The sequence below is a fragment of the Phoca vitulina genome, unplaced genomic scaffold, assembly GCF_004348235.1.
Source record: "Phoca vitulina isolate PV1807 unplaced genomic scaffold, GSC_HSeal_1.0 scaffold2, whole genome shotgun sequence".
In the NCBI taxonomy this organism is placed as follows: Eukaryota; Metazoa; Chordata; class Mammalia; order Carnivora; family Phocidae; genus Phoca; species Phoca vitulina.
In genome coordinates, this window is record NW_022589705.1 from 70356666 (window position 1) to 70384185 (window position 27520).

General features: G+C 37.0%; 1 protein-coding gene across 1 annotated transcript in view; it reads right to left on the reverse strand.

Annotated features, from left to right (window-relative positions):
• Positions 1-27520, reverse strand: part of RLF (RLF zinc finger) — a 90023-nt gene that overhangs the window by 12110 nt on the left and 50393 nt on the right. Inside the window, exons 6-7 of the mRNA XM_032432003.1 lie at positions 11060-11196; positions 562-703 (exon numbers count right to left, since the gene is read on the reverse strand). Coding sequence (XP_032287894.1) covers positions 562-703; positions 11060-11196 — 279 coding nt within the window. The remainder of the gene's footprint in view (positions 1-561; positions 704-11059; positions 11197-27520) is intronic.

Genomic DNA, 27520 nt, shown 5'->3' on the forward strand with positions numbered 1-27520 from the left:
CTGAATCTCTAGGCTGGTCTTAATATATATATAGGGCTGAACTCAAAACACAAGGCTTTATATATGGCACTTCATTTCTTTTTAAGAAATAAATATTTCTGCACAGAAGTTCACTATTTGTATAGAGTTGATTCTGGAAACTGTTCTATTACTTCAAAACTTAGAAAATGTATCACTCCATTCTTAAGGAAAATACAAAAAATACAAATGTATTTTCTTCATTTATAATAATTATGTTAACATGTAAACAAACATGCCTGCATAAAAAACAGAAAATCGTTCTAGTAAAAATAGATATAGAGTAGTTGAGGTGACAGCCCAAAAACATAATCTTCCTTTCCTCTAATGGTCTGTCACTTCAAATCATTATTTTCCATTAAGAAAAGCTGTGGATTCCAGAAGGTCAATCTGCAGAAACGGCTAGATATGTCCAATTCCATAATCTTATTAAAGTCCATTATTTCTCATTTTCCCTCATCTAAGAGGAGTTGCCTGAGAAGTTATCTTCCCACTCATTTCTTCGTTTCAGGACAATCATCATAAAAAAGCAAAATTACTCACTTCAGTTTGTATAACTCTAATCAGGCAAAATAAATGCTGCTGTGTTTTAGCTATGACACCAAACTGACGACAGCGCTCCAAAAAAGTGTCTAAAGAAGGGTCAATTCTTCTTTGCAGTTTACTCCAAAAGAGAGTCAATTCCCTATAAAAAGAAAGATTAAGGTAAAACATTTAAAGCAACTGGTATTTGCTGTCCACCTCCCCATTCCATTTTGGTCTTTTATTTGTAAAAATAAGCAAAAACTAGGGAAAAAAAAGCTATCTATATTCCCTATTGTGTCCTCTCAAACTGGTAAAATTGTTGAGAATCCTCCCTGAAAATTCCACCACTTCTTTCTTCTTTGCGGTGGGGAAAAGTAAAAACAACAAAGACTACTTCCTTTATGTTGACTTTTTAAAGTGGGCTTCATGTTAGGCTAGGCGTGGAGCCCAACGAGGGGCCTGAACTTACAATCCTGACGTCAAGACCTGAGCTGAGACCAAGAGCCAGACATTCAACCAACCGAGCCACCCAGGCGCCCCTTTATGTTGACATTTTAAAACACTAAGATCCCGTAGTGTTCCAAAAGGTTTTACCCCTTACACTGGTAATTATACTGACTGAATTAAAACCTTATCCTAGTGGGCAGGGATCATCAAACATCCCTACACCGCTAACAAAATATATACACCTAATAAATATCCTAACAGTATACTTCTCCACGCTAATCTCCTGCCCCTTTCCGGCTCTAAAATGTCATGATGCTACTTAGGCATGTATTTGGGGATGTTTAAATATTTACTAATACAATTAGTAAAACGGCTCTCTTGGAAATGGCTAAAATACAAGAATCCTACAAATATTCATCATGGAAACAAAGAAAAGCTTGGAAAGATTAAGTTAATTAAAAGCATTGACTGGGTTAAGAGAAAACTCTTAAGGAAAAGCACTAGAAACTCAAAAATACCTAGGAAAAAAATGCTAATATGAACGTGAAATATGAATGCAAGGTAAGTTACTTGGTAAAACTAAAGAGAGAATGTTAGCACTTAAAAAAAGTGACTTTTTTTCTGTACACTCCAATATATACTGTAATATTTGTTAAATAATTTTCATTAAAAAAGTATTATTTTCACAAGCCAGTTCTAGAACACTAATGTCTTACTGCTGTTAAGACTATTCTAGGAAGCTGGGCACAAATACAAAGCTTAACAAATGAACATATTTCTTTTTATAACAGAAAATAAACATATTTAACAGAACTTATTATACTTTTAAAGAGGTAACTGGGGTTCTCATATTGTCAAATTCTTACAAACATATAAAACTTGCCTCAAAGATTGAAATGGATAAACACCTTAAAAGATACATGATGAAAGCTTCTAATATTTTGTGATGGCAAATTTGAGTTATAATAAATAAAATTAACTTGAAATGACTTTAAATATTTGTCTTTGGTGACTAGTGTTGCTTTCCTAACCAGGAAAAATAAAAATTGAGACAGGTCACCTTTGAAAAGAGCTACTGGCCAGGCAAGTAACTGGGATGACTGTTCATTTTTAAACTCACAAGATTGCTTCTTTTAGATGTTAAGTACCTTAGTAATAAAAAGTTTTGAGGATAGTGCAAAATTCAGAATAACAAAGGAAGTGGAGAATTATATATGCTCAGAGATAAAAAGGAGTTCTATCAAAATATGTGTATAAAATCTATCCTATTTGAAAAGAACAAAATTACCAAACCAGTAAAACCTGATTATGAAGAAAAAAGAAAAGGACAAGGAATATCTACAATCTAAAATTCATCAATTGGCTAGAAGTTTAAAGTTAGGCAAATCTGATAAAGTGATTAAGTAGAGTTAAGAATTAAAAGTCTCTCAAGTAACTTTTTTTTAAAGATTTTATTTATTTGTTTGTTTGTTTGTCAGAGAGAGAGAGCACGAGCACAAGCAGGGGGAGCAGGCAGAAGCAGCAGCAGGCTCCCCACGGAGCAAAGAGCCTGATGTAGGACTCGATTCCAGGACCCCGGGATCATGACCTGAGCCGAAGGCAGATGCTTAACCAACTGAGCCACCCAGGTCCCCCTCAAAAAATTTTTCCTAAGATTTGTTTGTTTTAGGGGTGAGAAAAAAAGGGAGAGGGAGGGAGAGAATCTCAAGCAGACTCCCTGTTGAGCGAGAAGCCCACCACGGGGCTCGATCCCATGACTGAAAATGACTTGTGAGCTGAAATCACAAGTTGGCCACTTAGCCAACTGAGCCACTCAGGCACCCATTAAATTAAAAAAATAAATCAGGGGCACCTGAGAGTGGCTCAGTCGGTCAAGTGTCTGCCTTCAGCTCAGGTCATGATCTCAAGGTGCTGGGAAATAAAACCCACATAAGGCTCCCTGCTTGGCAGGGGGCCTGCTTCTCCCTCTGCCTCTGCACCCCACCCTACCCCCGCTTGTGTGCACGTGTGCTCTGTCTCTAAATAAAAAATAAATATTTAGGGGCGCCTGGGTGGTCCAGTCGTTAAGCATCTGCCTTCAGCTCAGGTCATGGTCCCAGGGTCCTGGGATCGAGCCCCGCACTGGGCTCCCTGCTCAGCGGGGAGCCTGCTTCTCCCTCTCCCACTCCCCCTGCTTGTGTTCCCTCTCTCGCTGTCTCTCTGTCAAATAAATAAATAAGTAAAATCTTTAAAAAAAAATAAAGAAAAAATAAATATTAAAAAAAATAAAATAAATCAGAATGTCTAGGGCTTGATTTATTCCAAATTAAATATTTCAAGCTATAGTTATCTTAAATCCAAATACCCATGACCAGAAAAGGTCATTGTTATCATGTATTTTGTTTTTATACTTATTTACACAATTACACTTCAATAATTTAGAACTGCTATTACCTACCCAAACATATAAACTTGCCTGAATGAAACCAAAACAAACAGTATATTACTCTTGAAAATGCCACGATGCCATCCATTCACATATGCACACTGGAAAACTGAAACCACCAATAAATAGTAACTCAGAGCCTGCTGGATCATACATGCAGCACTAGGAAGGACAAACACTTCTTCAATTACTACAATGATACGATTTTTTAAAATGGATAGCCATTAAAGAATATATATTGAAAATGATTCCACTGTATGGATGCTTCCAATGTTCAGATAATTATTAACCCAATGCCTCAAATTAGCCCCCTGCCTACCTCAAGTCAACAAATTATACACAAATTCATAAAAACTGGAAAGGAAATTTAGTTCTATTAATATTGGGAAACACATTTTGGCAGAGATCTAGCTACCAAGCAAGAACTTTAAACTACACTATGTTACGGCATAGCAGGAAGCCCGTGGAGTCCAGCTAATATGTCGCACTGATATCCAGAACTTAGGCACTTTGGGAATGAGGCAAAGAAAACTCTGTGGAATTAAGGAGTGACCATCCCTAAAGGCAGCTCCTGCAAATACAGTAGTTGATTCTCATGATTTTTTTTTTTAACTTTTTATTTCCAACAAAATTGGGTTAAATAAAACATATATGGTGGTCTTTGACAGGCACTGAGGGCAACATACATGTTGACCCTGGTATATCAAAGTCTAGACTCAAGGCTAGGAAAGAATAGGCATGAAATTATATCTGAAAAACACAAATGTACAACATACAAGATTTAAACTAAGTTCTAAGAAAGCAAAGATCAACCTATCAAACTTGCTGAAAGCTTTCTGTAGAGGTTTAAGGTTCACCTGTATGAACTTTATTTTAAAAGTAGCAGTAGTAAAAATAAAATAAGATAAAAACAGGGAGGCAAACCGTAAGAGACTCTTAACTATAGGGAACAAACTGAGGGTTGCTGGGGGGGGCTGGGTGGCAGGATGGGGTAATTAAGGAGGGCACTTTATGTAAGTAAGCACTGGGTGTTATATGCAACTGATGAATCACTAAATTCTACCCCAGAAACTAATAATATACTATATGTTAACTAACTTGAATTTAAATAAAATAAAAATAAAAAATAAAAGTAGCAATAGTAATTACACATCTATATGTATACTGTCCCATTCAAAAATGGTTATCTTTATAATTTTTGTGGTTACTCTAATATTACCACTGCAGACATCTATAGGAAACTCATTCCTCCAGCACATCTTTGATTTTTGCAGAGAGCCAAAACTCATTTGGGGCCAGGGTTAATGAAGAAGCTAAGCAATATACCTTTTGAGATCAATAATATGGTGACTGCTATAAAGTAATATATTTTATTGTGGTTTATAAATATCTCTGAAGAAAATTTCTCTCGGGGCGCCTGAGTGGCTCAGTCGGTTAGGCGTCTGCCTTCGGCTCAGGTCATGATCCCAGGGCCCTGGGATCGAGCCCCGCATCGGGCTCTCTGCTCGGCAGAGAGCCTGCTTCTCCCTCTGCCTGCCACTCTGCCTATCTGTGCTCTCTCTCTATCTCTCTGTCAAATAAATAAATAAAATCTTTAAAAAAAAAAAAAAGAAAAAGAAAATTTCTCCCTCTCTTTTTTTTAAGATTTTATTTATTTGAGAGAGAGAGAGAAAGAGAATGAGCAGGGGAAGGAGAGGGAGAAGCAGACTCCCCACTAAGCAGGGAGCCCGACTTGGGGCTCGATCCCAGGACCCTGAGATCATGACCTGAGCCGAAGGCAAATGCTTAACAACTGAGCCACCCAGGCACCCCTAGTATATTTTTTAAAAAATAAGTGACTGCTTTTGTCAGATTCCAAATATTCCATATAACCTACTATCTTCAACACAGGAAATTTCTAGCATTTCTAGCACAACAAAAGAATCTATCCTATCTGAACAGAATTCCTGAGTTTCATTTTCTTTAGTAAAATTCACTGTTTTGTTGTAGTTATTCTAATTCCAATATCCAATATCCCAAAGCAAAACAAACAACTATGAAAACAACACAAGGGTAAAAAAAAAAATGTTTCCAAATTTGAAAACTTTAGATCCTATTCTCTTTGAATTGCTTGGAAGAAGCTTAGTTTTAACAAAGTGTGAAGTGACTTAATATTTTCTTTACTCATTATAGCTCCTCAGGAGGCCAACAAGAGGGAAATCCCTGTTAATCCCTTCCTGCTGCAGGGGAGCAGCATTAATCCTAGAGCCACTAACATTCTTGGAAGGGCTAATGTGGCTGAGTGAAGAAAGGAAGAAAAAAAAAGTTAGGGGTCACTCTAAAAGGGAAGCTCTATCAGGAATATTAAAAGAACTGTATGACTATAGTTTTAAAATTATTTTGTAATCAAGAAAAATCTCAAATAAACAACCTAAACTTACACCTAAAGGAGCTAGAAAAAGAACAGAGACCAAAGCCAGTAGAGGGAAGGAAATAAAAAAGATTAGAGAAGAAATAAATGAAACAGAAACTAAAGAAAATAGAACAGATCAATGAAACCGGGAGCTGGTTCTTTAAAAAGATCAACAAAATTGATAAACCTTCAGCCAGACTCATTTAAAAGAAAAAAAGGGGGGGGGCTCAAATAAATAAATCAGAAATGAAAGAGGAATAATAACTGACACCACAGAAATACAAAGGATTACAAAAGAGTATTATGAAAAATTATATGCCATTAAATTTGACAACCTAGAAGAAATGGATAAATTCCTAGAAACATATAACCTTCTAAAACCAAATCAGGAAGAGACAGAGAATGTGGACAGATCAACTACTAGCAGTGAAGCTGAATCGGTAATCAAAACACTCTCAAGAAACAAAAGTCCAACACCAGATGGCTTCATATGTGAAATGCCAAACATTTAAAGAACAGTTAATACTTATTCTTCTCAAACTATTCTAAAAAATAGAAGAGGATGGAAAGATTACAAATCCATTCTACGAGGCAGGCCAGCATTACCCCAATATCCAAACCAGGTAAAGCCTACACAAAAAGAAAAATACCGGATGATATCTCTGATGAACACAGATGCAAATATCCTCAACAAAATATTAGCAACCAAATCTAACAATAAATTTAAAAAAATTACTCATCATGATCAAGTGGTATTTATTCCAGGGATGCAAGGTGATTCAATATTCACAAATCAATCAACATGATATGTCTCATTAATAAGAGGAAGGATAAAAACTATGTAATTGTCTCAACAGAAGCAGAAAAAGCATGTGATAAAGTATAATGTCCATTCATGATACACACTCTCAACGAAGTGGGTTTAGCAGGAACATACCTCAACATAATAAAGGCCATATATGAAACACCCACAGCAAACATACTCGATGGTGAAAAACAGAGCTTTTCCTCTAAGATCAGGAACAAGACAAGGACGTCCATTCTCACCACTTTTATTCAACACAGTACTGGGAGTTCTAGCCACAGCAATCAGACAACAAAAGGAAATAAAAGGCATCTAAATTGGTAAGGAAGAAGTAAAACTTTACTATTTACAAATGACATGACACTATATACAGAAAACCCTAAAGACTCCACTAAAAAACTATTAGAACTCATAAAAATTGAGTAAAGTCGCAGGATACAAAATTAATATACAGAAATCTGCTGCATTTCTATACATTAATAAAGTAGTGGAAAGAAAAATTAAGAAAACAATCCCATTTAACAGCTGCACCAAAAAGAATAAAATACCTAGGAATAAACGTAACCAAGGAAGTAAAAGACCTGTACTAAAAACTATAAAACACTGATGAAAGAAATTGAAGATGAAACAAACAAATGGAAAGAGTCCATGCTTATGAGTTGGGAAAACCAATTATTGTTAAAATGTCCACACTACCTGGGGCGCCTCGGTAGCTCAGTTAGTTAAGCGTCTGACTCTTGATTTCAGCTCAGGTTACGATCTCAGGGTTCTGAGATTGAGCCCTGTGTCGGGTTCCGTGCTAGGCATGGAGCCTGCTTGGGATTCTCTCTCTCCCCCTCTCCCTCTGCCCCTCCCCAACCCCTCTCCCACTCTGTTAAATAAAAAGTCCACACTACCCAAAGCAATTTACACATTCAGTGCAATCCCTATTAAAATACTGATAGCATTTTTCACAGAACTAGAACAAATAATCCCAAAATTTGCATGGAACCACAAAAGACCCCAAATAGCTAAAGCAGTCTTGAAAAAGAGGAACATGGAGGTATCACAACCCCAGATTTCAAGATCATACTACAAAGCTATAGTAATCAAAACTGTATGATATTGGCACAAAAACCAATACATTATTCAATGGAACAGAATAAAGAACACAGAAATAAACCCACACTTTTATGGTCAATTAATCTACAACAAAGGAGGCAAGAATATACACTAGGAAAAAGACAATCTCTTCAACAAATGGTGTTGGGAAAACCAACACAGCTACATGCAAAAGAATGAAACAGGACCACTTTCTTATAGACCATACACAAAAATAAACTCAAAATGGATTAAAGACCTCAATGTGAGACCTGAAACCATAAAATTCCTAGAAGGAAACACAGGCAGTAATCTCTTTGATATCAGCCATAGAAACATTTTTCTAGATATGTCTCTTATGGCAAGGGAAACAAAAACAAAATTAAACTATTGAAGACTATACCAAAATAAAAAGCTTTCACAGTAAAGGAAACCATCAACAAAATGAAAAGACAAGCTACTGAATGGGAGAAGATATTTAAAGAAATTATACAACGGAACACACACAAAAACAAATAACCCAATTAAAAAATGAGCAGAGGGGATGCCTGGGTGGCTCAGTTGGTTAGGTGTCTGCCTTCGGCTCAGCTCATGATCCCAGAGTGCTGGGATTGAGTCCCGCATCGGGCTCCTTGCTCAGTGGGGAGCCTGCTTCTCCCTCTGCCTGACAGTCCCCCTGCTTTTGCTCTCTTGCTCTCTATCTCTGACACATAAATAAATAAAATCTTTAAAAAAAAATGGGCACACAAAAATACACTTTTCCAAAGACATATAGATGACCAACAGACACACTGAAAAGATGTTCAACATCACTAATCATCAGGGAAATGCAAATCAAAACTACAATGAGGGGCGCCTGGGTGGCTCAGTCAATTGAGTGTCCAACTTTCGGCTCAGGTGATGATCTTAGGGTCATGAGCTGGAGCCCAGCATTGGACACCACACTGGGCCTGGAGCCTGCTTAAGGTTCTCTCTCTCTCTCTCCCTTTCCCTCTGCCCACCCCCCCTCCTTGAGAGTTCTCTCTTTAAAAAAAATAAATAAATAAAAAATAAAACCAAACAAACAAAAAAAAACCCCACAATGAGATATCACCTCACACCTGTCAGAATGGTCAACATAAAAAACACAAGAAATAACGAGTATTGGCCAGGATGTAGAGAAAAAGGAAACTTTGTGCTCTGTTGGTAGGAATGTAGGCTGGTGCGATCACTCTGGAAAGCAGTATGGAGGTTCCTCAAAAAATTAAAAATAGAATTACCATATGATCCAGTAGTTCCACTCCTAGGTATTTACCAAAAAAACACAAAAACACTAATTCAAAAAGATATGTGCACCCCTATGTTTATTACAGCATCATTTACCATAGCCAAGATATGGAGGCAGCTCAAGTGTCTATCAACAGACGAATGTATAAAAAAGATGTGATATATATATGTGTGTGTGTGTGTATACATACAATATATATACATATCCCATAAAAAAAGAAGGAGATTTTGCCATTTTTAACAACATGGATGGATCTAGAGAGTACAATGTTAAGTGAAATCAATCAGGCAGAAAAAGACAAATACCATGACTAAACTCATAGATGGAATTTAAGAAACAAAACATATGCACAGAGGAAAAAAAGAGGCAAATAAAAAAACATTCTTAAACACAGAGGACAAACTGGTGGTTATCAGAGGGGAAGTGTGTGTGTGTGTGGGAATGGGTGAAACAGATCAAAGGGATTAAGAGTATACTTGCTAAGATCTCTAATCTGTAATGTATGAAAAAAAAAAACCTCCTCTACTTAATTTAATGATCAAAACCCTTACTGCTACTTAACTCTTTTTATTTGTATCACCTCTTTTTTAGTATCTTGACAAAATGCCCATAATGATTATTACAAAATATATTTAACTCCCTATTCCACTATCTCCTTTCTCATAGGAGATATAACTCTGGCATTGTGGACTGAGTGGTAGAAGACTACAATCTGAATTCTGGCCCTGTGCCAAGAAAACAACCAAAGGAGAAGAAAAGCACTGGATTAGCAGTCAAAAATCCTGGATGTGAATCTTAGCTCTATCACTTTAGCCTTAAGATCCTGGGCAATCACAAGACTTCTCGGATTCCTCTGTCCTCCACTGCCTCATCTGCACAATGCTAATTATGAGGATTGGGTAGGATAATTTACAGTACACAAATAATTTTTTTTTTTTTAAAGATTTTATTATTTATTTGACAAGAGAGAGACACAGTGAGACAGGGAACACAAGCAGGGGGAGTGGGAGAGGGAGAAGCAGGCCTCCTGCAGATCAGGGAGCCTGATGCGGGGCTCGATCCTAGGATCCTGAGATCATGACCTGAGCCGAAGGCAGATGCTCAACGACTGAGCCACCCAGGCGCCCCCACAAATAATATTTCTATGCAAAATAGTACATAAAAAGAAATAAAGTAGCATAAAATGCTAATAATAATAAAATTGTACAAATACACACAGATGCTCCAAAAGGAGATCAATGAAGGTTAAAGTACACCAAGGGCTTTCCTGGGATTTCCTATAATCAAAATGCTCATTTTCAACTTCAAGCCATCCTTAGGTTCTAAAATGCTCAAGGTTTCTCCCATCAAGATCATGCAAATACAACCCATTCTTTGAATTAAAGCTGGTAATACCTCCTCCTTGACACCTTTCTTAAACATACAGTGAGAGCACCTTTCTCTAGTATCCTATAGCATTATCCATACTACTAATATGATACTTATTGACAGTCTTACATTCTAGAGGTTTCCTGTGTACCAGTCTGTCCCTTTGGCCTAAATAGATTCCATACAGTTAGAATGAAAGATCCATGGTTTACACTCACTGTTTCCTTCTTAGCAACTAAGTACTCTGTAGGCAAACAAGATATAAATTGAATTAAAACTAAAATAGTGCAATTCTGCTAATATAGTACCAAAATTGCAAGAGATTACTATTCAAATTGATTTCCTTCTCTAGTGCAAGGTTGACCTAGAAACCTACATAATTAGTGGGTTTCCAAATAAGAGGGGGAAAATGACTACCAGAAGATATAGTAAGTGTAAAGGAAAACGACCTAACACCAATTTGTTTCATGTTGCCATAATTTTGTCTTCAAAGACAATGTATCTTAAAGTTAACAGAATGATCAAGAGGAGCTCAAACTTTACCTTCACTTTATTTCTGGACTCTTCTGGAAAAAACTAATAATATTTTTAATTAAATGGTTTAGCTTCTAAACAAGATTTAATTCACATCAGTTAGGCTTTAAATTTGAAACAAGCCAATGTTTTACATAAACTCTAAATGCCCTACTCTGTGCTAAACAAATAAAGAGAATAAAAAGTAAATATACTTACCAAGAACAATATACACTTGCAGTTTGGAGCTGCTGGGTAAGGTAAGTCGTACAAAGAACAAATGCTGTGTTATCCTGACCCTCGGATTCCAGATTACATATGATGTCTAGTATTTCCTTGCAGTCGACCTTTGCAATCTATCAAAAATGAGAAGATGGAGTCAAAAAGAAAATGGTGACTTTCCTGTAAATTTTGTTATGAGATATGAAGCTTCTTTTAATGTTTTCTATCTTTGATAATTGATGAGGCAATTAGAAGGATATAATTTTCTTCTATTAACTCATGGCTGAGTCTTCTGGAATATTTCATATAAGAAAATATTAAAGAGAACACAGTAGACACTATAAGGAAGTTCCACTGTAGTCCCAATGCGGATAAAAACATTTTTGTACAGTTAAAAAAAATTATTCATGAGGCGCCTGACTGGCTCAGTTGGTACAGCATCCAACTCTTGATCTCGGGTCTGTGACTTCAAGCCCCACAATGGGCGTGGAGCCTACTTAAAAAACAAAGAATTATTCATGAACACTGCTACCATATAAATAAGTCAAATTATACATAATAACTTCAGATTATTTTCACCTGAAGTACCATCACTTTTTTTTTTAAGATTTTATTTTTAAATAATCTCCGCACCTAATGTGGGCCTTGAACTCACGATCCCAAGATCAAGAGTTGCATACTCCTACAACTAAGCCAGCCAGGCACCCCTATTTCTCTTTCACTTTTATTCAAGTCACTCTAGTTACAGATAGAAAAATACAAGGCTTATCCTTACTGCCAGTAAGGCTAAAGGAGGCCAGTTGAGAAACTGTTTTAAATTCAAATGCTTTCTCATACAGTTAAGGAAAAAAAAAAAAATCTTTGGTATAAGTGGATTTTCAAACAACTAAGACACTTAGAAATACATTTTTTCATTTATGCTATATATAAGAAATCTTAAAACCACCTCTGGGCAAATCAGAGTTTTCTGGGGCTCTTTTTACATACTAATAAAACAGGAGAATAAGGCCTCTAAAGACCCTTTCTCAACTCTTTTTATCACTTCCCTATCTTAATAAAGAAGATGAAGGATAATCTCTCTGTCATTTGTCTATGTGTCAGCACTATAAATGTTAATTATACCAGACACCAAATGTACAAAACAATGTTAAATTTCAGGATAAATGAAGCATATATCAGGGTAAATGAGGTATGTAAGAGTTAGCTCATCTCTTCCAAAGTGCTATGCAGTTCCAGTAGGTGGTTCTAAGTCTCTAATTTTAGTCATACCCTCAGGTAGGCATAGAAAGGCTTCTTTCAAAGTTTAGCTCAAATGCCATTTTCTCAGAGAATCATCTCACTTCTAAGACCATGTCAGAATCCCCATCAAAAACTCTATTCTCATCAATTAAAAAAAACAAAAAACAACTCCAAAAGTCAACTATACTTCAATTAATAAAAGACAAACCCACATTTTTGTAACATTTATCACAACTGCAATTCAATCATTAGATGAAGAACTTACTAGCATTTGTCTTCTCTGCTAGAATGTAAAATTAATGAGGTCATGGGCTATGTATACCTTGCTCAAAACTCAGCACCTAATAGTGTCTGAAACACATAAAAGAATAAGTAGGTGCTGATGAATGGAGTAAATGAATCAACTTTAATCAGGGTAAAATGTTCATGTTTACAAAGTAAACCTCATACAATTCTGTGTTTTCTCATGTTTTCAAAGACAATGCAACGACGCAGTAAGCAGTATAGTACAGTGGTTAAAAGCAATCATTCTAAAACCAGATTGTGTATATTCTCTTCTCAGCTCTATAGCTGCTAGCTGTGTGACCCTGGATAAGTCACATAACTTATTAACTCTATGTATCAGTTTCCTCATCTAGAAAATGGAAATAAGGGATGCCTGGGTGGCTCAGTCATTAAGTGTCTGCCTTCGGCTCAGGTCATGGTCCCAGAGTCCTAGGATCGAGTCCCACATCAGGCTCCCTGCTCCGCGGGAAGCCTGCTTCTCCCTCTCCTACTCCCCCTGCTTGTGTTCCCTCTCTCGCTGTCTCTCTCTCTCAAATAAATAAAATCTTAAAAAAAAAAAAAAATGGAAATAATAGGACCTCCCTCATGGAATTATAAGAATTTAATATGTTTTAGTACAGTATGGTGACTATAGTTAATACTGTATTGCATATCTGAAAGTTGTTAGGAGAATAGATCGTAAAAGTTCTCATCACAAGAAAAAAAATTTGTGACTACGTACGGTGACAGACATCAACTAGAGTTATTTTGGTCACCATTTCACAACATATACAAATATTGGATATTATGCTGTATGCATGAAATAATACAATGTTAATGTGTCAATTATACATCAATAAAAAATGTGGTATCTGTGCCTATTACAGTTACAGCTAAGTCTTAAAAAATATGTTCTAACAGGAATTGGCTAATAGGGAGCATGTTAAAAGAACTGTTAAAAACTGTTTTCATGAAACATATAAGAAAAAGAAAAAAAGAAAGTCAACCTTAAGAATACTAGAAAGCATTTCAAAAGATCACTCTCAGATGCAAGACCACACTTGATGCAAATTTGTATCGAAGGAGTACTGAGAGGTAAAGTTAAGCTGTTAAAGCCTAAAACAAAGTTAAATTCAGTTTTCAGGTAAGGAAAAAAAAAAAAAAAAAGACCTCATCATACTTAATGAAGATGGAATTTTACTGATGCCCTAAACAACCATAACCTCATTCACAGCTAAATATATCAGAAGGGTCATGCAGAGACAAAAGGCCCACGATAGGGTGTTTAAAACTGAAGTGACTGAGGGACCAAAATGAGAATTCCACAGCAAGAGAAAACAACAGCTGTTCCACAGCAGCCATCTACCATCCAGGCCATGTTCAAGCTCCTGTCCAAAACCAAGAATCCTAAAATTTGATTTTGCAATGTAACAGCAATATCACATCTCTACACTGAGAAATAGCATGAAAAACTCTCTAAGTCAGACATATAAATCAGAATGGAAAGAACATACAACTTGCATTTCTAGAACATTTTTTATCCTTTTCAAATAACTTGAATGAGATAATTGTATTATCTCATTTTATCAGCATGATAAATATGTAAAATTGGCAAGGGAGGCAATATTATTTCTACTTCACAAGTAAAAGATGAGCCTAAGAAGAGACTATTTCTCATCTCCAGTCAACTGTGGCTAATAATCAGAAGAGTAAACAAAATGAAAAATGAATCTCATGTTATTTTATTCCCATAGGGAAGCTCTTACATTTTAAAGGGGTACAATTCAGAGAGGAGCTTTCACCTTGGAACCAAAGTGTTAAGAAAAACAGGACAAAAGTGAAGGAAGCTAGAAATACAGATTTCAAGTCAAAATTCACTAATCTAAAACGATGGGGGAGGAGATAATGATATGAAAAACCCAGATTAGTAGTTTATAAGGCATATATAGTTCTATTATTTCCATTTATTACAAATACTCTATGGATGAACACTACCTGTTAGTATATAGTAAGCCTAAACAAACAGCTCTCCTCCTCTCGCACAGCTGATCCTCCCCATCCTTCAACATTCAGTGGAAACTTTCTTCATCATGAAGTCTTCCTTATAGATTACTCTAGTGTCCAAGATCTCTTGCCCTGCTGTGAATTCACAGCATCTTATCAACATTTTTAATTGGGATATTTTTTATTCTACTTTGGGTCAACTTTAGAACTAATGACTCATACTGGCCTTTTTATTACTTTCCTGTTTTGAGCTTTTAACTTAAGCTCTCCAACTAGACTATGAACTCCTTGGAGACAAGACCATAGTCTTCCAAATGATATCCAAAATCCTCTGTGCACAAAATCCACAGGAAAAAAACAGCCATGTTAAAATTAAAATATACACGTCTTTCAAAGCAGTGCTATTTACTAAGTACTGGGGATACAAACTAGCCTGATTTCTGCCTTCATGGAACTCACAGCTGAGTCACAGATAATAAATGAGGAAGCAGGCAATTGCTGAGAATTACAGTGTATGTTAACTGCTACAATGGGGATGTACAGAGTATTTTAAAACTACCTTTGCAGGTGCCTGGGTGGCTCAGTTGATTAAGTGTCTGCCTTCGGCTCAGGTCATGATCTCAGGGTCCTGGGATCGAGCCCTATGTGGGGCTCCCTGCTCAGCTGGGAGCCTGCTTCTCCCTCTCCTTCTGCCCCTCCCCCCTGCTCGAGTGCGGGTGCTCTCTCTCTCTCAATAAATAAAATCTTTAAAGAAAAAAAAAAAGAAAATAGGACTAGTTTATAGTAGGGTTTTGTACAACCTTCCAATTCAAGAACTCATTTGCCTCACACATACTTATCGATGCTACTAACACAGGGGCATCCTTCTCGACTTTTTTCACTTTCATTTAAGTAATGAAAAAAATCTGATCGTTCTTACAAATGAAGAAATTGAATCCTTCAATCTGTTACCTACTCTTCCTGATTCTAAATCCTTTGAAAGCTGGTACTGTATCTTATCTCATGCTTTTATCCCACTTAGTGCCTGCTTTAGAATCTTTATGTGACAAGTAAGCATTCAGTTAACATTTTTAGTTAAAAAGAGTATCAGTATTTTGCCCCCAAACCCCGTATTTTCTTGAATACAGAAGAAAAAGAGTTATGATAAAGAAACAAAAGTAAGTAACAGGAAAATAAAAAATAGAAAAATCCAGTAAATTAAAATGACACACTTTTAACACTTCAATAGTAAGTATGATTATACTACTGGTCCCCAACCTCTTCTAATAAATACCTTAAGACCACACACTAAAAACCAAATTTATGCCATAAAATACTTTTCAGTTACTGTAAATTGAGGTCACTGACAAGCTTCTGAGAATTTCAATGAGTATCAAGGAAATACCTGCATAGGTACTGAAAGAATTTTTTTGTCTTAAATAGGATTCATATCTCTGTGGTTTACATTCTATAGCTATTAAGACGAGCAGGACACATGCATCAAATAATTAAGTCTTTGTTTACTATCTTGCCTAGTAGAATATACGTTCTGTCAGGGCAAAAGTCTGTTTTTATTCACCAGTGTATCTTCAGTGCCTACAATGGTACTAGACACCTGGGGGAACATCAATAAATATTTGTTGGAATAAAAGAACCACAAGATAAATAACATAGAGGCCACAGGATAAATAAGTGGGACAGAATGGAGACAAAATTAATGTGGACTAGAGTAAGCAAAGAAGGCTTCAAGGAAAATAGCTCTTGGGGGATATCAGGGTCTAGATGCATATGGGCGGGGATGGCCTGAAAAGAAAAAAAAAGATGCCAGAAAGAACGAACTATTAAATGTAAGAGTAATCATGGAATAGGAGGCGGGGAAAGGTTATGTGATATAATTGTAAAGAATGATATTTACCACTAAAGCTAGCATTCAGTGAATAAAAGATCGGATTAAGTAAGGTTAGAGACTTTGGACAGAGCACAACTGCACACTAGAAAACATCTACAGAAGGCCATGTCCTAGAGTTGTGTAGTTTCATACTATACAAAGATAACCAGCTAAGGAGGTTAATGGAGGCTGAAATTCAGTCAGCTTGCCAAGCCCTAAGTTTTGGCATGAGATGCTCTTCCTCACAGAAGGGAGACCTTGGGAAGGCAACCATGTGAAAGAGGAGGTACTTTTTGCCAATTTCCATAAAGGTACCATATAGGCTGACAATAGTGGGAGACTGGAGGACATGTGATTGTTTTGTTTCTAAGAGTAGTCAATAAACATTTACTGAACTGAAATGGAAGGACAGTGAGCAGAACCAGCCAAGAACTTAAAAGCACCTGAAAGACTGGTCAGGAACATTCATTCCACACCTTAAGCCTTCAAAATTCTAACTAGTTCCCTCAGATTTTTCCTTACCAAAATCAACTTCATAACAAAGTCTGATAAGCTTAATGACACAAAAATATAAATCATGCATAAGCACTATCAATGGCATTTGTATTTAGAAGAATCAAAACTTTCAGCGTAAGGAATAAAGTGCTGTCTCTGGCTCGGGGGCGCCTGGGTGGCTCAGTTGGTTAAGCATCTGCCTTTGGCTCAGGTTATGATCCCAGGGTCCTGGGATCAAGCCCCGAATTGGGCTTCCTGCTCAGCAGGGGTCTGTGTCTTCCTCTCCCTCTCTCAAGTAAATAAAATCTTTCAAGAAAAAAAAAAGGAGGGGCGCCTGGGTGGCTCAGTCGGTTAAGCGGCTGCCTTCGGCTCAGGTCATGATCCCAAGGTCCTGGGATCGAGCCCCACATCGGGCTCCCTGCTCTGCAGAAAGCCTGCTTCTCCCTCTCCCACTCCCCCTACTTGTGTTCCCTCTCTCCTGTCTCTCTCTCTGTCAGATAAATAAATAAAATCTTTAAGAAAAAAAAAGGAATAAAGTGGCTAATGCTGAAAATTCTGGTGGCAAAGATGAAAACGTACCCTTACCCTATGGATTTTATATATATAAAAACCATATATATATGTGGTGTGTGTGTATATGTATGTATGTATGTATGTAGTTACATACCTTCCTGCCAATCCTGGTGCTGAATAAGTAATAAAGAGTTGGACCTGACAAGAGTAATGCCTGCAAGTTCTCCCGTGGCAAAGCACTTAGAAATCCTGGGTAAAACAGAAATGCCTTTTATAGAATACACAGCCGAACATTCAAGAAATAAAAGAAATCGGGATGCCTGAGTGGCTCAGTCAGTTAAGCATCCGCCTTCGGCTCAGGTCACAATCCCAGGGTCCTGGGATTGTGCCCCATCAGGCTACTTGCTCCCTCTGCCTGCTCCTCCCCCTTGCTTGTGCTCTCTTTCTCCCTCTCTCTCTGACAAATAAATAGGTAAAATCTTTTAAAAAATAAATAAAAGACATCATGAAGGGGAAAAAGTGTTTAAGTGTGAATGGACAACTGCCCTAACTTGCTAGATCATTGTTAATTTCACTAAGAGGCTTGTGTTTTACAACTCATGGATGGGAGATGATAAAGCTTGGACAGGGGAACAGGAAGTTGGCAGTGAGACCTTCTGCATAAAGTTAGAACTCCTAAAGAGCTAAAAACTCAGAGAAAGGGTGATGGCAATCTCATCCTGGGTTCTGCTGGGATAAAAAAAAATATCTGAGAATTTATAACCTGTCCTTCCAACTTGGAATTTGCCAAACTACTACTCTGTTGTCTAAAAACCCCAAAATGAGAAAAAAGAAAGAAAATAAAAAGAAGGTTCTGGCTGGTAACATCTCTGAACCACCTGGCAGAAGCAAATATAAAACTGATTTATAGAGACATATGCTAAATAAGGCGTATTAGAATTCTCAGAAATAAAGCACTCCTTATTCCCACCCCACCAAAACTGAGTTCACAATCCCAAACTATAAAATGCACAAATACACCAGTCATTCCAGAAAATGCAGCATACACAATAAGCAGCAGAACTAGACTCCCAAGAACATCAGATAACAGAATGTACAAAACAACACAACACAAAGGCTGAACCCTAACCATGGACTTTGGTTTGTTAAAAAAAGAAAAAAGCAGAGGGGCGCCTGGGTGCCTCTGTTGGTTAAGTGTCCAACTCTTCATTTCAGCTCAGGTCATGATCTCAGGGTCATGGGATCAAGCCCTGCTCCCGGCTCTACACTGGGCGTGGAGCCTGCTTGGAATTCTCTCTCTCCCTCTGCCCCTTCCCCCAGCCCACAAGCACGTGCTCTCTCAAAAAAGAAAAAAAAAGAAAAGAAAAGCAGAGAGCAATAGGAGTGATGAAGGAAGGGAGGGAGGGAAGGGAAGAAGGAAGGAGGTATAAAGTCACAAAGTGATATGGAGGAACCTTAAATGCATATTGCTAAGTGAAAGAAGCTAGTGTGAAAAGTCTACATACTACATAATTCCTAGTATATGACATTCTGGAAAAGGCAAAACTGTGGAGGCAGTAAAAAGATCAATGGATGCCAGGGGCTTGGGGGGAGAGAGGAAAGGATGAATAAGCGGAGTACAGGACATTTTTAGGGCAGTAAAACTATTCTGTATGATACTGTGATGGTAGATACATGTCATTTTAAGTTTGTCAAAAACCACAGAATGTGTAATACCAAGACTGAACTTTAAACTATGGATTTTAGTTAACAATAATGTATTAGTTCACCAATTGTAACAAATGTAACAGACTAACGGCAAGATGTTAATAGGTAAAACTGGGATTTGGGAGATATATTTGGGAACTCTATACTTTCCACTCAATTTTTCTTAAACTGTTTCTGCTTTAAAAAAGTCTATTAATTAACAAAAAAGCCTTTAACCATTGTTAAAACTGGATTGTCTTTTTATTGTTGACTTGTAGGAGTTCTTCATATAGTCTAGATTCAAGTCCTTTATAAGATTTTTGGTTTGCAAATATTTTCTCCCATTCTTTATGTTGTCCTTTGGATGGAGCTGGATGAAATCTTGTTTTTCTTTTGTCGCTTATGTTTTTGGTGTCAAATGTAAGAAACAATTACCTACTCCAAGGCCTTAAATATTTATTCCTGTTATTTTCAAGATGTTACATTTTTAGCTATTATATTTAAGTTTATGATCTATTTGGAATTAATTTTTATATATGGTTTTAAAAGTCAAACTTCATTCTTTTGCAAGTGGATATCCAGTTGTCAAAGACTCATTCATTGAAAAGATTATTCTTTCCCCCATTGAATTGTCTTGGTATTCATATAAATAATCATTTGTCCGTAAGCACGAAGGCTTATTTCTAGATTCTAGTTCATTGATCTTTCTGCCTATTTTTTGCCAGTACCACAGACTTTATTACTCTAACTTTTTAGTGACGTGTGAGTTTAACAGAGAGAAGGGGCATGAGTTGCGAGGAGGGGAGAGGGAGAGAGGGAGAGAATCTTAAGCAGCCTCTAGAGTGGAGCCTGATGCCAGGCTTATCTCAAGACCCTGAAATCATGACCTGAGCCAAAATCAAGATGCTTAACTGACTGAGCCATCCAGATGCCCCTCCAACTTGTTCTTTTACAAGATTGTTTTGGCCATCCTGGGTCCCTTGAATTTCCACATGAATTTTAGGATCAGCCTCTCAATTTCTGCAAAAGAGGAAGGTGGGGTACCTCTATCTTTACAATATCAAGTCTTTTGATCCATGAACACAGAATGTTGTCCCATTTATTTTATTTTATTTTTTTTAAAGATTTTTTATTTATTTATTTGAGAGAGAGAGAATGAGAGAGAGCAAGCACATGAGAGGGGGGAGGGTCAGAGGGAGAAGCAGACTCCCTGCCGAGCAGGGAGCCCGATGCGGGACTCGATCCAGGGACTCCAGGATCATGACCTGAGCCGAAGGCAGTCGCTTAACCAACTGAGCCACCCAGGCGCCCGTCCCATTTATTTTCTTTCAACATTTTATAAGTCCAGTGGCTACGTCTTCTACTTCCTCTTAAAAATTTGTTCCTAAATGTTTTTTTTTTTTAATGTTATTGTCCATGAAATTGTTTCCTTAACTTCATTTTCATGTTGTTCACTGTTAGATGTATATAAAGAAAAGTAATTTTTGTATATTGATCTTACTAGGATTATTTTTATACAAGATAATACATGCAAACAGAGACAGTTCCAATTTGGATGCCCACCTCCCCTTTTCTTGCCTAATTGTCCTGGCTAAAACTTCTAGTACAATAGTGAATAAAAGTGGCAAAAGCACCCATTCTTGTCCCTGATCTTAAGGGAAAACCACTGAATTTTTTATTTTAAATACGTTACTCACAGGTTTTCATAGCTACCCTTTATCAGGCTAAGGAAGTTCCCTGCTATTCCTAATTTGTTGAGTGTTTTTAACACGAAAGGTGTAGGACCTTGTTAAATGCTTTTTCTGCCTCTCTTGCAATGACCATGTGGCTTTTGCCCTTTATTCCATTAATGTAGTGTATTACACTGACTGACTTAAACCAACTTTGTATTCCTGTGATAAATTCCATTTGATCAAAGTATAAGTTGCTAGATTTAGCTTGCTGTTTTGTTTTATTTTGCTTATTAATCAGAGAGAGAGTGTGCACAAGCAGGGGGAGCGGTAGGCAGAGGGAGAAGCAGGCTCCCCACTGAGCAAGGAGCCCAAAGCAGGACTCAATCCCAGGACCCCAGGATCATGACCTGAGCCAAAGGCAGATGCTGAACCGACTGAGCCACCCAGGCGCCCCTGTTTTGTTTTTAAGATTTTATTTGTGAGAGAGAGAGCGCATGAGCAGGGGGGAGGGGCAGAGAGAGAGGGTGAAGCAGATTCTCCATTGAGCAGGGAGCCTGACATGGGGTTCGATCCCAGGACCCTGGGATCATGACCTGAGGCCAAGGCAGACGCTTAGCCAACTGAGCCACCCAGGCATCCCTGGCTTGCTGTTTTTTGTTGAGGATTTTTGCATCACTATTCTTTAGGGATTTTGGTCTGTAGCTTTCCTTCTTGTGATGTCTTTGGTTTTGGTTATCAGGATAATGACGGCTTTACAGCAGGAGTTGGAAACATTCCTTTCTCTTCTGTTATTTGCAAGACTTTATGATCTATATATATTTTGTACAATTCACTATTGAAGCCATGTGGATGTGGGTTTTTCTTTGTGGGAAATTTAAATTACCAATCTCTTTACTAGTTATAGGTATATTCAGATTTTCTATTTCTTTGTGAGTCAATTTTAATAGTTTGTATCAATTCTAAGCATTTGTCCAGGGTGTTCTCTGTCAAATAAATAAAATCTTTAAAAAAAAAATTCTAAGGATTTGTCCATTTCATCTAAATAAATCTAATTTTTTGGTATTTAATTCTTCATAGCATTCCTGTATAATCTTTTTTATTCCTGTAGGGTCAGTAGTAATGTCCTCTTTCATTTCTAATTTTAGTGATTTGAGTATTCTTTCCTCTTTTCAGTCCAACCAAAAGTTTATCAATTTTATTGATCTTTACATAGAACCAACTTTATTACTTTTCTCTACTAATTTTATGTTCTCTATTTCAGTTACTTACATGCTAATCTTTATTCTCTCCTTCCTTCTGTTTGCTTTGGGCTTACTTTGCTTTTCCTTTTCTAGTTTTTAAGGTAGATGGTAGGGTTTTTAACTTGAGACCTTCTTTTTCAAGATTGACATTTTACAACTATAAATTTCTCTCTAAGCACTGCTTTAGCTGCACCCCATAAATTATGGTATGTTGTGCTTTCATCATTCATCTCAATATATTTTCTAATTTCTCTTGTTTTTTTCCTTTGATCCAATCCTTATTTGGGAAGATGTTGTTTAATTTTTATGTTTGTGAATTTCCCAAATTTCCTCCTGTTACTCGTTTCTGATTTCATTCCACTGTGGCTGAAGAACATACTCCGTATTATTTCAATCAAATTTAAAATTTTTTCAAGGTTTCTTTTGTGGCCTAGTAATGTGGTCTCTCCTGGAGAATGATCCCTGTGCATTTGAGACTAATGTATATTCTGCTGCTGCTGGGTATTCTATAGATGTCTGCTAGGTCTAGTTGGTTTACAGTGTTGCTCAACCCTTCATTTCTTTGTTGTCTAGTGGTTTACCCATTATTGAAAGTGGGGTATTGAAGTCTCCAAATATTATATTTGAATTATCATTTCCCCCTTCAATTCTGTCAACACATATATTTTGGGGCTCAGGTGTTCCTCAGATTGGATAATCTCAATTGACCTCTTTCATTCAAAGTTTGCGGATTCTTTTTTCTGCTAATTCAAATCTGATGTTGAGTCTCTCTAGCAAAATAATTTCAATTATTATACTTTTCCACTCTAGACCTTTATTTGGTTCCTTTTTGTAATTTGTATTTATTTCTCTAATCTATACTTGTTGAGACACTGTTCTCATATTTTCCCTTCATTCTTTACACTTGGTTCCTTTGGTTCTCTGAATATAGAGTTGATCTTCATTATTCACAGATTCTGTAATCACAAATTTGACTACTTGCTAAAATGTATTTTTGATTTCCAAAGTCCACTCATGATGCTTTCAGAGTCATTCATGAGCATGCACAGAGTGGTGAAAAATGTGAGTCCTCTGGTGTGCACGTTCCCAGGTAAGGCCAAAGTGACATTATGCCTTCTAGTTTCAGTTCTCATACTCTAACAAGTGTCTTTTTCATGTTCTATTTAGTGGCTTTTTTTTTTTTTTTTGCGTTTTTATGCTTTTCATTGGTGATTTTGCTGTTTAAAATAGCCCCCCAGTGTAGTGAAGTGCTGTCTAAGTGCAAGAAGCTTTGATGTGCCTCACAGAAAAAATGCATGTGTTAGATAAGCTTCATTCAGGCTTGAGTTACCATGCTATTGCCTGTGAGTTCAATGTTAGTGAATCAACAATATATATTAAATAAGGTGTCTTCTAACAGAAGCACACATAGAACAAAATTATGTACTCTTCAGTTGACAAAAATGTCACGACCAGAGCCTTGCAGGAACCTAACCACATATTTCCCCTAGGAGCAATGGTTTCGGTATTTGGTAATTCAGTGTTTGCAGTCAGTATATAGAACATAACTACCACAAATGACAAGAATTGACTATATCTGTAATAGCTGATTTATAATTCTTTGTCTAGTAAGTCCAATATCTGGGTGTTCTTAGGAAAAGTTTCTACTGGCTGTTTTTTTCCCTGTGTATGGACTATCATGTTTCTTTACATGGTAAGTGGATATTTTAAGTAATATATTGTGGCAACTGTGGAAATCAGATTCCCCCACCTCTTTAGGGCTTGTGATTATTACTATTTGTTTGTTTAATGACTTTCTTAGAATAATTCTGTAAAGTCTGAATTCTTTGTCAGATGTGTGGCCACTCGAGTCTCTGCTTGGTTAGCTTAATGGGTGGCTACATGTTCAACATATTCAAGAAATTTACTTAAATACCTGAATAAGTAAGTCCGTGCTTTTGCCAAGCGGCTCTGTGTGTTGGGGCATACTTTCAATATTTCAGTAGGCAGGTTAAAATTCTGCCTTGCCTTTCTTTTCCTACTTGTGCAGAGAGCCTCAGGGTACACAGGAGGTGAGGGATTAGGGCCATCTTGGCCCATTCCTCACCAGACACATAGCCCTGTACATGCATGTTACCTTATAGAATTCTAGGAATATATCAGAGGTTTTCAAAATCCCCTATGGACAACCCATCTCCCAGTTTTTCTTTTTAATCTTTTTGGCCAGTCTCTTGTTAGCCTGACTGGTAATGCCTCCTCAGACAATTGTCTGAGGAAAATTGTCATGTTAAACAATTACCACTGATTGTTTCTGGCAAATACACTGAAGACAGAGCTTTTGGCATGGTGAGCTGTGAGCCAAATAAAGACAAGTCTTGAGAATGGAGCTTTTCAGAAAGATGCCAGAAAGATCAAATACTGACAATTCTCTGGGGATAAGCTTTTGCCGAGTTCCAAAATCCATTCTGCTTCCTCAGCTGGCTGCTAGGCTGCTGGTTTTCATAGCTACTGTAGTTTCGAGGGTGTTTGTTTTCAAGATTACTGTGAAACTGGGGAGGATATGAGAAGTAGGGCAAGTTAAAATGCCACCAACTTCACTGTTCTTAGTGAGATTCATCTGTTTTCCTTGAGTAAAACCTCCATGGACTGTAGTAAGCCTTTAGCTAATTTCTGGGGTTCTGAAAAGTTAATCTTATTTGCTCTCTGGTTTCAAATGCTGATAACTTGGATCTCTTAATTTCCCATCAGACCTCTCCCTCTCAGTCTCACAGTATGTGAATACTGTCTCCTTCCTTTTCCTTTTTGTCTTGTTCATCATTGTGTCTCTAGTGCCTAACAAGAGTCCTCCAATGAATATATGTTAAATGCCTGGAAAGCAGGTCTACACTATTTCTTACAATAATATGTGAATCTAAAATTATCTCAAAACAAAGTGTCTTTTGTTTATTTATTTTTTAAAGATTTATTTATTTAAGAGAGAGAGAGCATGCAAGAGCATGGGGGTGGGGGGGGAAAGGGAGAGAGAGTCTTAAGCAGACTCTCTGCTGAGGACAGAGCCCGTCACAAGGCTCAATCTCACGACCCTGAGATCACCACCTAAGCCAAAACCAAGAGTTGGATGCTTAACCAACTGTGCCACCCAGGTGTCCCAATGTCTACTTCTATTTTAAAAAGAAAAGAAAAAAGGCAACTTTGGATATTGTAGGAAATGAACTGTGGGGACAAGAACAGATACAATTAGAAGACTTTCATAATAATCAGCCAATTAAACACCAATGGTACAACAGGTAGCCAAGTGGCATAAGAGGAGGTCAGCAGAGGCAGCGTATCTGCCTACTTATTTTCATGATTAGGCTACCAAGGTAAACTAGTATTCTGGTCAGTGCCATTACTGAAATAGTTTATCATTTATCTTTCTCTAGATTAGCAGTTTTCAATCTAGTATTTTCCTGATCAGTTCTAAGGCATAATGCAAGTAATTTGTTCCTCATAACGTTTTAAACCTGGGGCACCTGGGAAGATATCTCTTCAAAGCTATTTAAAAGAACTCTGCCTTAGGAAAGAAATTATTTAAATAGGCAAATCCTCAATTTCTTCATATAGCCGTTTTACCTTTAATGTATTTTTTGAGTGTACCATTCATTTCCCATATAATAAAGCAAAATTATTTAGATTTTAATTTTAAATTTAATTATACACTTTGTTATTATTCCTTGCTCAGGATCCATCTTAATCTTGATTCTTATTTAAGCTACACCCCAAATTTCTATGCTCCTGTTTACTTTTTCTTCTACTCCCAAACTGAATTCTCAATGGGTCCTGTTTAAATGTATTTGCTCTGTTTATCATCTATACCTAGTGACTGTGTCAATTCCCAACAGTGTTAGACTAGTGAGTAAATTAAGTCCTGTTTGTCTTTTCATTTCCCCATCAAGAGAAGAAACAAACCTCTCCTGCTGTGTCTATTAACATTAGACACTGAAGATACAGTGCATTCAGGGATTAAAACTGAAATGGACTCCTATCTTAACTATGCCTACAGTTCTACTGACCAATTCCTTGGCTCTTCATAATAATAGAAGTGTTTAAAACATCATTATTCTTATATTATACGTGGAAAACTTGATCTTTGCAAAGATTTCCTCTTTCAGTAATGAAAAAAATATAGGAAATATCCACGTGGGACACTAGGCCATGGCCAAATCTGTAACTTTAATTAAAAACCTTTCATATGGGGGCGCCTGGGTGGCTCAGTCGTTGGGCATCTGCCTTCGGCTCAGGTTATGATCCCAGGGTCCTGGGATCGAGCCCCGCATTGGGCTCCCTGCTCTGCGGGAAGCCTGCTTCTCCCTCTCCCATTCCCCCTGCTTGTGTTCCCTCTCTCGCTGCGTCTCTCTCTGTCAAATAAATAAATAAAATCTTAAAAAAAAAATAAAATAAAATAAAAACCTTTCATATGTAAAATTAATAGCAATATCATCTCATTCAACTCTAAATGAAACTAGAATTGGGGATTCCATTGACTTCTGAATTCAGGGTTCTGAATTTTGGCTTTCAAGCTGATCCCCTCAATTAATCTTAATTGTTATGTGTCTGGCTAAATCTTCCCCATCAGAGGTTTCCTATTACACACACCATTATAGTGATACCCACAGGAGCCAACATACAAGTACTTTTATTCCCAGCTGTTGCTCAAGTTAATTTGACTCTTCTCCTGAACTCAGTTGAAGTAGATGGCAAATGTGTATAGAACTCTAGTTACCTTAGAACATATGCTGATTTTAAACTCCAATTAATGAACATCTAGTGATTCATTAGTACTTTTCCAAAGCAAATTTTAAAAATTCTCTTTAATTCTGTTGTCAGTTGCAAAAGAAAACATCACTGGAGAAGAGACTAATTATGATGGTAGCAGTGTTCCTTTTAAAATAATTTTATGATGTGTGCTAAATGTTTTTACATTGATATATTTAACTAATTAATCCCAATCATTATAAAACTGTTTTAAATCACACCTGTATATAAATGTATAAATCTGAACAGAATGATGTACCACTAAGATGTTTCCTATTTTAACATGGCTCATCATGTTTACCAACTGGAAGTAAGTTGTACTGTACTGCCAGGAAGCAAGGAGATCTGTGTTACAACCTGGGTTTGAACTCTCTAGTTTAATGCAGGTAGGGCCTTGGAAACATTATCATCTTGGCCTCAGTTTCATCACTGGTAAAACACAGAGGGTTACACTAAATGATATTTAATGTTTTTATACACTGGAAAATCTGATTCTTGTAGAGTAGAGGCCAGCCAACATTTTTTATAAAGTATCAGATATAAAATATTTTCAGCTTCGTGGGCCTGGTAGTTTCTGTTACAGCTACTCAACTCTGCCACTGTAGAGTAAAAACAGCCATAAACCATAAACAAATGGGCATGACTGTGTTCCAATAAAACTTTATTTACAAAAACATGCAGTTGGGTGGATCTGGCCCACAGG